General features: G+C 41.2%; 1 protein-coding gene across 2 annotated transcripts in view; it reads left to right on the plus strand.

Moving 5' to 3' along the window:
- The window catches only part of LOC308676568 (F-box/LRR-repeat protein 20-like), a gene marked incomplete at both ends in the record, with an annotated part of 278,610 nt that overhangs the window by 215,553 nt on the left and 49,422 nt on the right, over nucleotides 1-13,635 (plus strand). For both annotated transcript variants that reach the window (XM_081342445.1, XM_081342446.1), the window contains 2 exons: nucleotides 1,398-1,472; nucleotides 3,482-3,612. In XM_081342445.1, coding sequence (XP_081198571.1) covers nucleotides 1,398-1,472; nucleotides 3,482-3,612 — 206 coding nt within the window. The remainder of the gene's footprint in view (nucleotides 1-1,397; nucleotides 1,473-3,481; nucleotides 3,613-13,635) is intronic.

Here is a 13,635-nt window from a genome sequence, read left to right on the forward strand (position 1 = left end):
ACAAGTTGTCTTGATGTTTCTTGTGCAGTCTTAAATTGTATGACATTCCTGGGCACATTTAAATCATCATTAGTGTAACACTGCTGTTCAATTACCCCAAGAAATATTAGTGCAAACTATAAAGCAGGGGTGTCAAACTGGTAACATCACATAATGTGTTGCAACGTATCGCGACTTTTTTGTCATTGCCGGCAATGGGGTGGGTGCAGTTTTGCTATGATGCATCCGGCCTGTGGGCCGGCAGTTTGACACCCCTGCTATAAATGAAGAAACTATAGTTGGTTTAGAAAATGTAACTTTAATTTTAGATTCCAATCCTTTTTTAAGGATAATATGAGCAGTTTTTAAATCTATGAGATTGTAAGAAAACTGTTGGTGGCACTAAGGGCCTTAATTATTGCTCATCTGTTTCCCTTGATTCAACATGTGTAACATTTATATTAGCAAAAATAATGTCAGGTGCAAGAAATCAGGAAGCAAGGTGGTTCAGATGACTACAGGTTTATTGCATGCTAACACTCTGCAAGAATCTGAACTACTAATGGTCAAAGCAAATTGGCAGTCAACGGAATTCAAGGACTTAGATCTCTTGTAGACACGGGACTTGAGACTGATGACGTGCTTGACCCCTCTCTCGGGCTCAGTCTGGTCATCTACAAATAATATGTGTGCATTTTTTGCTTTATGGAAAACATCTTTGTTTTCCCTTTGAAATAAAATATGATTTGAAGTGCTTAATTCTAAAAATGCACTCTTATTTTTTAGAAAAGGAATTCTGGAACTATTATGCCAGGGATAGCATGTGTTGTTACACCCATAGGGCAGAGATGGGAAATTCATTTGCAGCCAGAGGTCATACTTAAATGGTGACTGAGTGAAAGACGCTGTGAAGGTCAGGTGGCTGCATAGTTATTTTTTCCCAGCACTGTTGTAACTTTGAACAGTTGCTGCATGAGGCAGTCAGTAAATGATGTTGGCCTGTATATATTTTTATTTTTTTTATTTATTTTTATTTTAATTCCATTTATATCCCGCCCTTCTCCGAAGACTCAGGGCGGCTTTACAAGCTTAGCAGTAGCTTGTTTCAGCAACACACTCAAAATTCAAGGGCTGCAGGAGGCATAGCAATTAGTTAACAATATAACAATGTTTGCAGCTTCTTTGGGGTGGGTTGCTTTTTTTTAAGGAGGGCAGTGAAAAGAAAACTGTTTTCTTGTAAATAAATATTGAAATATATCACCAAATTTCTGGGTTCTGCTGTGAATTGCAGCATCATGATCTGGAGTAAGGAAAAACAGGATTGACTGTACCTTGCCCACTCATGCTATAAAAGAAAAGTACAATGAAGTGACCTAGAAAATTGTCTGTTTTCTCCTTTTCTGTCCTTCTCCTCTTAGCTGGAAGATGAAGCTCTCAAATACATTGGTGCACACTGTCCTGAATTACTGACTTTGAATTTGCAAACGTGCTTGGTAAGAAGTTGGTCATTATGAACCCAGCTTTTTCTCTTTTCTTGTAATGTGACAGCTTTGTAAATTACCTATTCCACATCATAATGTTTTATGTTATCACTATTGGCTTAGCAGAGTGGCTGTTTATTTTATAGTAGAAAAGTAATGGGGATAGGAAAATGTTTAAAATATCAGCAATAAAATAAGCTGGAGGGAATGGGATGTACAGATCAAAATTTCTACATTGTCCTAGTTCAACTAGTATTTTCATGAATCAAGCAGTTGATTTTACTATAATTAAATCAGATGTGATTTATTTTGCCATTTTTCTTGTTTGGGGCTTGGTCCCTTCATATTCTGAATTGTGAGGATCACTAAGGAAAAAGTGCTTCAAGGTTGAAGCACAGTAGGTTTAGGAGCAAATTAGGGAATTACATAATTGGCCAACCATCTGTATGGTTAGGAAGCCTGGCTAACACTGGCACAATCTCTCAATTTCTATAGTTCCCTTGACACCCTTCAAGTCTTTACAGTCTCTCTCTCCCTCTCCCTCTCCCTCTCTCTCTCTCCAAAGTAAACCGTTACTTCCAGCATTATTGCCTCCAACAATCTGGGTCCTTATTTTACCAACCTCGGAAAGATGGAAGGCTGAGTCAACCTTGAGCCAGTGAGAATCGAGCTGCCCAACTGCTGGCAGCCACCACAGCTCTTTGTGTTGTGTTAAGTTGGTTCATAGAATACTTTTGAACCACCAATAAATATGATATATCATTGCAGTCTACTAGTTTGCTTCCAGATGTATCTATTTGATCAGAAAAGGGATAAAGATAGATTGTGAAATAAAAAGGAGGTAGCAATTTTCAAACAAGCCAATCAAACTTGTAGGTTGAAGATTCATGATGCACTTTCTGAGTCACTTGGTGCTTTACCTTCTTTTCCCATATACACAAGAAAACCAACATTGAAGTAGCATCTGAGTAGAATTATTGGGTAGCAAGTCTTCAGCAACCTACTGATTAATATGTGTGTTTGTGGATGTGTCCACACACATGTAGGGTTGTGCAATATTGAAATGGCAAACTATCCTTTATAATAATGAGCTTTCTCCTGTACAGAAGCATTTCTTTCAAACTGCAGCTTTCCCTCCATCACTGTCTCCCTAGTAATACATTTAAAATGAGAGTTTTTGTAAGACTTGCTTTCTGGCACTTTTATTTTTAAAATCATATATGGATACTCCATGCCTGATCCTTCAAATCAGCTGTCATGTTTCCTAGCATAATTTAAATTTTGAATTGGGGGCTTTAAAATACTCTTTTGGCTTGTACACTTTTATGACAGACCAACCAACCAACCAACCAACCATCCAACCAACCAACCAACCCAAAAGCCACTATATACCACAAAGTAAAACTCACTTTATTCCATACCCAAATTCTGAAGACTTTGCTTGACTCCATTTTAAACTCTCAAATTGGCAGCTATTTCTTCACATTTCTATATAATGAATACCACTTTAAAATCTTGGGAAGTCCTCTAAAACCATTGTAATATTAGCATTTAGTCTAGTAAATCCATCTGGTTTTCATTTGCATTGTATGTGAATTTTTTTCCAAAGTTTGTTTGTTTGTAGAACAGGCTGGGGAAAAAAATCTTTATTTTGAACTACCATGGTTTGTTGGTCTTGTCTTCTTTTTGATTAAACTTGTGTTAAAATACAGTCTGTTTTTATGTGTGTATAAAGAAGCTGGAAGAGGATGTACATTTCTTTTCCAAGAAAGTATCGTGGACCAGTTTGTGGTGATGCCAAAAATGGAACATTTATCCAAAAAAAGAACTGATTTGGGGCGATTGTATGCAGTTGGCATTCTGGTTTTTCATGTGATAGTTGCCAAATAGTCATTCATCCAAATGTTTCACCAACAAATACTTTTTAACATTTAATTTTAGAATTTGCAGAGCAAATTGGACACAGCATCACCCCAATCCTGCTTCTCACTATGATTGATTGACTTCCTTTCCTTTTCTAGCAAATAACAGATGATGGCCTCATTACAATATGTAGAGGATGCCATAAGATGCAATCTCTATGTGCTTCTGGCTGTTCCAATATCACTGATGCCATCTTGAATGCATTAGGGCAAAATTGTCCAAAACTTAGGTAAGTAGGCATCTTCTTTGTGGTCTCCATGATTCACACACATGGGCTATGTGCCTGCTTGGAACCTTTTAGAGCTTACAGAATTATTTGATGAGTGCTCTGCCCTCATGCATACTATGTGACTAGACACAGCTCCTGCTGAATCACTTCAGTTTTGACCACCACAGTGTTGCATGTTCTTCTTGTTCTTCTTTAAGCTGAACATATTTCAGCATTATTGAAATACTTTATTTTTATTTATTTTATATTTCCTATTACTTAACTGCCCATCTCCCTCCCTCCCTTTTTAACATTTTTTTTCAATTCTTCAAAACTCCTTAGGGTTCATCAGGATTAGAAATGTTCATCAGGATTAGGAGTGCACAAAACATTTTGAAATTGAACCATTTCAGCTTTGAAACCCCCGGTTTTGAGTGCAAAACGTGTTTCCAGTGTGTAACTAGCTTATTTAGTGTATGGCATAGAGCACATGGATAACAGTAATAAAATTATATAGGAGCACATAATACTATGGAACACGTATGTAGGCGTGAGCTTAAATGGACTCCAGAAGATGGTAAAGGACAGGAAGGCCTAGAGGAACGTTGTCAATGGGGTCGCGATGGGTCAGACACGACTTCACAACTAACAACACACGTATGATGGAAATATGTAATCAATTTTGTAAGGTAATTCAAAAAATTATAGTTTACATTTTAAAATATGTTGATTCATAAGAATAGAAAAAGTGTTCTATATATTAATATCTAGGCCATTTGTCCAATTAAGCGCAGTATTTGTTAGTTGGAGAAAGTCACTATGTGATTCACTGTCTGACAAGGAACACTACAGTCACATTCAGGGGAGGATACTCTGCCCTATTTAAACAGAGTCCTGGCAGATACCATGCAAGGTACAGATCCTATTCAAAGTTTTCCAGCGCTGACGAGTGGCACCAAAACCCACTAATTTTTGTGTCAGGTCAGGTATCTTTTTTCTGGAAACTGAGTCCAGTTTACTTTCCACAGGGATTTTATATTAAAGTTAATGTTATGTAGCTGCTGTCCAAGTATCTGTGGGGATTCCTGGATTTAAGCCTTCCAATTGATAACTATGGCATATTGTAGTGCACCGGCAGATTTTTTTGTACTCTGAGAAGTGCATCTTGTTGTCTTAAGGCTGGTGGGGCAATATGGCTCAGTATGGGAAGCCAGCAGGTCAGCGTGGTCTTGATGCACCCACTTATTATCCTCATTGTATCATTCAGTCTAGCATCCAGTTTATTTGTATGGCAGCTGTTTTGCCTTATTTGTGCTGCAATGTGTGTCTATATGTCTAAAGAGGGTCCTAATACAGCTGGCCTTATGTGTTGTGGGGTGATTACTTTCGTAATGAAATATCCTGTCCGTATGGGTGGATTTATGGTAGACCGATGTGTGTAACGAGCCGTAAGGTTGATGTCTAACCAACACATCTAAAAAGGCCAAAGCCCCATTGGTCTCTTCTTCCAAAGTAAAGCGGATATCAGGATAGATGGAATTGAGCTTCCTCATCAGCCTGTCCTTGTCCTGCCTTTTGATGATCACAAAGGTGTCGTCCACATATCTCACCGAAAACTTGGGGTGATACATGGACATCACCCGGGTCTCTAACTGTTGCAGGACTACCTCTGCAATGACACCAGAGATGGGGGACCCCATAGGGGTACACTTCACCTGTTCATAAATGGTGCCTTGAAATGTAAAAAACGTTTTCAGGCATAGGGACATGAGCTGAAGCAGATCTTCATTGCTAAGTGAATCTTGATGTTGCCCCACTTCCTGCTGTTGCAAGCGGTCCCCAATTACAGCAAGATCCATAAGGAAGGAGCTCCCCTAAGACCCATTGTGTCGTTTAGGGGAACTCCAACCTCGGGGCTGGCCAAATGGCTATATGGCAGGTTAAGATACCTAGTAATGAACAATGATACCACTGTGAACTCCTCTAGTGAATTTTTAGAGAAAATTAGATCTGTCAGCATAGAGGAGGGGGAGATCATGGTTTCCTATGATGTCACCTCCCTACTCACCTCAATTCCACAAGACCTAGGGTGAAGTTGAAGCAGTTGAAATACTGAGCCCATTGGACTTGCTTGAGGGATAGTTTTCAGGGGGTTTTCAATGCTCCCATATAGCCCAGTGCCTTTCAGTATCAGACAGTTTGCTGGATGTATAGGTGCAAGGTTATAGTTCTCCCTTGGCATTTTTCTGAAGTAGGACTGCGCCTACCACCACATCGCTAGCATCGGCCTGTATCACAAAAGGGTTGTCTAGGTCAGGGTACTTTAGGACCGGCTCCATAGCAAAGACACACTTTAGCTTCTTGAAAGTGGCTTGGCATTCAAGAAACCAATTCAGCAGCTGGCCAGGTTTGGGCTTTGCCCCTCCCCCTGTTTTCGGCAAGGCTATCTGGGTGAACATAGGGAAGAACTGGCAGTAAAAGTTCACAAAACCAAGGAAACTTTGCAGCTGTTTCTGGGTGCAAGGGGGTTCCCACTCTAATATTGCCTTCACCTTGTTGTGATCCATCTCTGCACCCTCCTTGGAAATACGGTACCCCAGGTAGTCTAGGTGAGTTTTATGGAATTGACACTTAGACAGCACGGAGTAAAGGTGAGCCTTCTGTAACTTTTTAAGAAACACTTTGACCAATTTCACATGCTCTTTGGGGCTCTCTGTGTATATTAATATATCATCCAGGTCCACCAAGACCCCTTTGTACAATGCTCATACAGAACCTTGTTTATCAACTGCATGAACACAGCTGGTGCCCCTTGCAGCCCAAATGGCATCACTTGAAACTGGTAACAACCCAGGGGGCAATTAAACACTATTTTCCATTCATCTCCCTCTTTAATCCTCACCCGGTAGTATGCCTCCCTCAAGTCCAGTTTGGTGAAAATCTTCCCCTTGGCCAGATAGCCTATGTCCCTCATCAGGGAGAGTGGGTACATATTTTCCATGCAAATGCTGTTCAGCCCTTTATAGTCTATGCACAGCCTCAGGTTTCCATCCTTCTCCTGAAAGAGTACAGGGGCTGCTATCTTCGACTTTGGTGGCTGGATGAACCCCTTAGCCAGGTTCTTGTCTATAAACGCCCAGAGCTCCTCCATTTCCTTGGGCGTCATCAAATACATCTTGGGTTTGGGCAACATGGCACTGGCATGATTTCGATTGTGCAGTCAGTGGGTCGGTGAGGCGGAAGCACATTGGACTCCTTTTCACTAAAAACGTCTGCCAGGTCACGGAATTCCGTTTTGGTTTACTGGTTCGGTTAGGCAGGTAGCTGGCACACTGCCCAATATTGACCTGTCCAACTGGGAAAACGGCATAGGCTGTCTTAACTTCCTCAGTTTCATCCCCAGTTTCTCCACCACTTGGGGGCTAATGAAGCACCTGGTGCACCCTGAGTCCAATAGCGCCATGAGGGCTCCCCTTACTCCCGAGGAGGCCACCAAAATCTTCACCCTTCACCAGTTATAATGGTGCCACTTACCATCGGGTCATGTGCCCCTTCATTGTCACTTTCATAAAAAACTGGAACTGCTTGGAGTTCCCCCCTCCTTGCTAGATGGAGAAGAGAGCTCAACAACCTGTTGCCCCACATGTGTCTTCTCTTTTGGCTTTGCTTGTGGCTTCTTTCTCGGCTGGCTCGGAGGTAGAGGGGTGGATGCAGGTCGCAATGTGAGGCAGTCTGCCTCTTGGTGACCTTTTCCAGAACGGAAGCAGGCTCCTGGGCTCTGGCAAGACCTCCCTTCTCTGTCTGGGGCCGTGTCCCCCCTTCCTCCTCTAGAGCAGTGTTTTTCAACCACTGTTCCGCGGCACACTAGTGTGCCGCGAGATGTTGCCTGGTGTGCCGTGGGAAAAATTGAAAAGTAATTATAAAATACTTTCTTTGTGTTTATTTGATTCCTATTCAAGAGAATTACTTTATATATAGTCAATATAGGCACAGAGTTAAATTTTTTAACATTTTCTAATGGTGGAGTGCCTCGTGATTTTTTTCATGAAACAAGTGTGCCTTTGCCCAAAAAAGGTTGAAAAACACTGCTCTAGAGACTGGACACCTCTCTGGCACCTGATGGGGCCGGTTGTCTTGCACTGTGTTCACTTGGAATTCTATCAGCTCGATCTCTACTTTGGTGGCCACTTGGAACTATGCCCATAGGTTGCGTTGTACACCTCAGGGCAAGCAATTTTGGTACAGCTCTTTGTTCAGTCCTTCTTGGAAGGAGACCAGCATGCGTTCAGGCCAATCCCTCAGGTAAATAACCAGGCTGTGGAAGTCTTGAATATACTTTGTCACCGGCTGCTTGCCTGGCTTCAAGGTGCGGATGTGGGCCTCTGCCCATCGGGTCACCATGGGATCTTTAAACCGCTCCCACACGGCCTTCATGAAGGCATCCAGGTTGTCCAGCTCCGGAGCCTCATCTTCGTGTAGGGACACCAACCACCCCGAAGCACTCCTTTCTAGGTTAGATGCAACAATGTGGACCCGGGGTGCATCGTCTTGGTACATTCCTCCATAACATTCCATGTGGTACCACACCTGGGCTAAGAAGTGAGCCAGGTTGTTGGGACATCCATCAAAACAAACCACTAAGGGGGTGTGGTGACCACTCTTCTCTCACCAGGACATATCCAGGTGGCAGCCCTGCCACCGGAGCCTCCTGGGCCAGGATTTCTCCCAGCGTCTTCTTTTCTGCCAATTCTTTGTCAACCGTCGACATCTCAAGGTTGTTGACCTCCTGGTGGGGTCCAAGTAGATTACATTAGGAGAATTGGCTTTATGTCAACTGTCCCATTAGCATATGCAGAAAAAGAAAGTAGGTAGAGGTAGGTAAAATGAGGACCCAGATTGTTGGGGGCAATAAGCTGACTTTGTAAAAAAAATGCCACTTGGGGGGGGGCGAAAGCCCTAATAAGCAGGCATATACATAGAATGAAGGCTATTGCTAAGCACATTGATTTGTGCTTCTTAGATTGTAAGCCGCCCTGAGTCGTCAGAGAAGGGCGGGATATAAATGGGATAAAAAAAATGCAGATTAGGAATGCAAGTCAAAATAAGCAAGAAAATGATAAGAGAACACTTATCCACACTACACAAGTTCAAATCACCAGGAACAGATAGATTACATCCCAATGTTTTGAAGGAACTGGCAGACGTGATCTCAAAACCACTGAACTATAGCTTTCAAAGTTCCTGGACCACCACGGAACTACCAGATGACTAGTAAACGGCTGGTGTAGTTTCCATCTTCAAAAAAGGGAAAAAATATGGATCCAGGAAACCCTAGTCCTATCAGCCTGACATCAATACTTGGGAAGATTCCAGAAAAGATAAGAAAGCAATGAATCTGTTTACACCTAGAGGCAAGCAAAGTCATAACCAGAAGCCAACATGGGTTTGTCAAAAACAGATCATGCCAGACAAATCTTATTGCATTCTTTAACAATGTGACAAAATTAGTGGACTAGTGAAATGCTGTGGACATAATTTACTTGAACTTCAGTAAGGCATTTGATAAGGTAGATCACAACCTACTTCTTGGTAAGCTAAAAAATGTGGGTTAGACAGCATCACCACCAGATAGATTTGTAATTGGCTGACCAACACTGCACTCAACATGTAGTCCTTAATGGAACTGCATCTACATGGAGGGAAAGCATGCAGTGGGGTACCCCAAGGATTTGTGTTAGGCCCAGTACACTTCATAAATGATTTAGACAAGGGGATAGAAGGGGAACTTGTCTAAGACACCAAGCTGGTAGAAATAGCCAACAGTCCAGAAGATAGGCTTAACATCCAGAAGGATTTTCAGAGACTTGAACACTCGGCCTTCCCTAACAAAATGAAATTTAATGGTGAGAAAAAAGGTTCTACAGGTGAAACTCGAAAAATTAGAATATCGTGCAAAAGTTCATTTATTTCAGTAATGCAACTTAAAAGGGGAAACTAATATATGAGATAGACTCATTACATGCAAAGCTAGATAGTTCAAGCCGTGATTTGTCATAATTGTGATGATTATGGCGTACAGCTCATGAAAACCCCAAATCCACAATCTCAGAAAATTAGAATATTACATGCAATCAATAAATCAAGGAGTGTACATAGAACAATATCGGACCTCTGAAAAGTATAAGCATGCATATGTACTCAGTACTTGGTTTGGGCCCCTTTTGCAGCAATTACTGCCTCAATGTGGCGTGGCATGGAAGCTATCAGCCTGTGGCACTGCTGAGGTGTTATGGAAGACCAAGATGCTTCAATAGCAGCCTTTAGCTCTTCTGCATTGTTCGGTCTCATGTCTCTCATCTTTCTCTTGGCAATGCCCCATAGACTCACTATGGGGTTCAGGTCAGGCGAGTTTGCTGGCCAATCAAGCACAGAAATCCCACGGTCACTAAACCAGGCTTTGGTGCTTTTGGCAGTGTGGGCAGGTGCCAAGTCCTGCTGGAAAATGAAGTCAGCATCCCCATAAAGCTCGTCTGCAGAAGGAAGCATGAAGTGCTCCAAAATCTCCTGGTAGACGGCTGCGTTGACCCTGGACTTAATGAAGCACAGTGGACCAACACCAGCAGATGACATGGCTCCCCAAATCAACACAGACTATGGAAACTTCACACTGGACTTCAAGCATCTTGCAGTGTGTGCCTCTCCATTCTTCCTCCAGACTCTGGGTCCTTGGTTTCCAAATGAGATGCAAAAGTTGCTCTCATCAGAAAAGAGGACTTTGGACCACTGAGCAACAGACCAGGTCTGTTTTTCTTTAGCCCAGGTAAGACGCTTCTGACATTGTTTGTTGTTCAGGAGCGGCTTGACAAGAGGAATACGACATTTGAAGCCCATGTCCAGGGTCCGTCTGTGTGTGGTGGCTCTTGATGCACTGACTCCAGCCTCAGTCCACTCCTTGTCAAAGTCCCCAATACTTGTGAATGGCCTTTTCCTGACAATCCTCTCCAGGCTGCGGTCATCCCTGCTGCTTGTGCACCTTTTTCTTCCACACTTTTCCCTTCCACATAACTTTCTATTAATGTGCTTTGATACAGCACTTGGGGAACATCCAACTTCTTTTGCAATTACCTTTTGAGGCTTTCCCTCTATGGGAGTGAGTTTGGATATGTTTTCCTATAAGGAATTACTTAGATTGGAAGGGAATAATTGGCAACTTAAATCATTAGATGAGTTAAAACAAGAAAATATAAGTTACTCTTGGTTCCAATATACCCAACTGAAAGCTAGGTGGAAGCTGGATCAGAAGGTTGGCATCACAATTACAGATGAAAACTTAGTAAAACAAATTAGAGATTTAAATCGTGCGCATATAAAGAGGATATATAATGTTTTAATTGAATTGTCCCCAACACTTTTGAATGGTCTTTTCCTGACAATCCTCTCCAGGCTGCGGTCATCCCTGCTGCTTGTGCACCTTTTTCTTCCACACTTTTCCCTTCCACATAACTTTCTATTAATGTGCTTTGATACAGCACTTTGGGAACATCCAACTTCTTTTGCAATTATCTTTTGAGGCTTTCCCTCCTTATGGAGGGTGTCAATGATGGTTTTCTGCACAACTGTCAGGTCAGCAGTCTTCCCCATGATTGTGATTCCTACTGAACCAGACTGAGAGACCATTTAAAGGCTCAGGAACCCTTTGCAGGTGTTATGGCTTAATTAGCTGATTGGAGTGGGACACTGAGCCTAGAATATTGCACCTTTTCACAATATTCTAATTTTCTGAGATTGTGGATTTGGGGTTTTCATGAGCTGTACGCCATAATCATCACAATTATGACAAATCACGGCTTGAACTATCTTGCTTTGCATGTAATGAGTCTATCTCATATATTAGTTTCCCCTTTTAAGTTGCATTACTGAAATAAATGAACGTTTGCACGATATTCTAATTTTTCGAGTTTCACCTGTATGTTTCAATTCTGAGACATATTCTTTCAGATTTCTTTTAAATCATTTTTGTTAACTTTAAGAAAAATCAAATATTATGAAGAAATTTAAAAGTACGGAAGATATATAGAAGAGAATGGGATTTTCCTAAAATCAACTGAAGGAGACTTTTTGTATGTGCACAACTTGGTAAGTCACTGCAATTTCTTTTGAGGTAAAGCTTTTTTTCCCCTTAGATTGTTCAACAGACACGGTTTACACTAAAGGATAGTAAATTCAGTGATTTCTGGACATTTCTCTTTCATTGTTTCAGCATGGATTTCAAATGTGCTAGTCACAATCATTTTTCCTTCTGCTCCCTGCAATAAGGACAAAGGACCAACATGGGGTGAAATGCAGAATACTAGCACTGTTACTATTAAGCTAAATAAATAAACAAATGGCTCCACCTCTAGAAAATTAAATAAATATCATTTTCTGGCAAGTGCTAAGGGGAGATACAGTCCAAATGTATTTCAAAGTGCTAAGCTAGAGAAGGCTGGTTTGCATCAAACAAAATGGATTAGGTTTTAAGCTTCATTAAAATAAATGGGACTTTAGTAATAACTAACCTAAAGTTAATTAATTTCAGGTGGTTTACTCACATCAAGCTGCGTCAGAAAATGGCTTAACAGAAAACTGCAAAAAATAACTTTGGATGTTATTATATGAACATTATGAACTTGTGATTTAAAAACATCTGCAACCATATTTATTTAGTAAAGGTAGTCCTTGACTTACAACAGGTCATTTAGTGACAGTTCAAAGTTACAACAGCACTGAAAAAAGTGACTTATAACAGCTTTTGACACTTACAATGGTTGCTGCATCCCCATGGTCATGTGATGAAAATTCAGACACTTGGCAACTGGTTTATATTTATGATGGTTGCAGTGTCCCAGGGTCATTTGATCACCTTTTGCAACCTTCTGACAAGCAAAGTCAATGGGAAGCCAGATTCACTTATTAACCATGTTACTAACTTAACTACAGTGATTCACTTAACAACTGTGGCAAGAAAAGTCATAAAATGGGGCAAAACTCACTTAAGAAACTGTCTCAATTAGCAACAGAAATTTTGGGCTCAATTGTGGTTGTAATTTGAGGACTACCTGTATATTTAACCTGTTTGTCCTCAGAAACTCTAGCTCCTAACATATCACCTATACCAGGTTGTTTTGAGCTCAGAATGTTCCCAAATACTTGAAAAGTCTAGTTACTGATATTTTGTGCTCAATTGTGGTCATAAGTCGAGGACTACCTGGACAATCACTTAAATATGAGCCAGCAGTGTGCTGCAGCTGCAAAAAAAGCCAGCAAAGTCCTATATTGCATTAACAGAAGGATAGAATCATGATCACATGAAGTGTTAGTACCACTTTACAATGTCTTAGTAAGGCCACACTTGGAATATTGCATCCAGTTTTGGTCACCACAATATAAAAAAGATGTTGAGACTCTAGAAAGAGTACAGAGAAGAGCAACAAAGATGATTAGGGGACAGGAGGCTAAAACATATGAAGAACGGTTGCAGGAATTGGGTATGTCTAGTCTAGTGAAAAGGACTAGAGGTGACATGATAGCACTGTTCCAATATTGAGGGGCTGCCACAAAGAAGAGGGGGTTAACCTATTCTCCAAAGCACCTGAGGGCAGAACAAGAAGCAATGGATGGAAACTAATCAATGAGAGAACCAACCTAGAACTAAGGAGAAATTTCCTGAGAGAACAATCAGTGGAACGGCTTGCCTTGAGAAGTTGTGGGTGCTCCAACACTGGAGGTTTTAAAGAAGAGATTGGACAACCATTTGTGTGAAATGTTATAGGCCAGGGTTTTCTGCTTGAGCAGGGGGTTGGGACTAGAAGACCTCCAAGGTTTCTTCCAGTGATATGTGTTGGAGAAGTGAGGGATAGCTGACAAGGTGAGCTAAAGGTGTTTACTTAACTAAAAAGGCAATCAAGCAGGAATGGCGATTTTTGTTTCTGAAAAATCTTAAGTACTTATGCTGGGAAACATAGTAAAAATATTAAAATTAGAAAGAGGTAGTGAAAAAATGAC

This window comes from Vipera berus (assembly GCF_964194415.1).
Source record: "Vipera berus genome assembly, chromosome: W".
In the NCBI taxonomy this organism is placed as follows: domain Eukaryota; kingdom Metazoa; phylum Chordata; class Lepidosauria; order Squamata; family Viperidae; genus Vipera; species Vipera berus.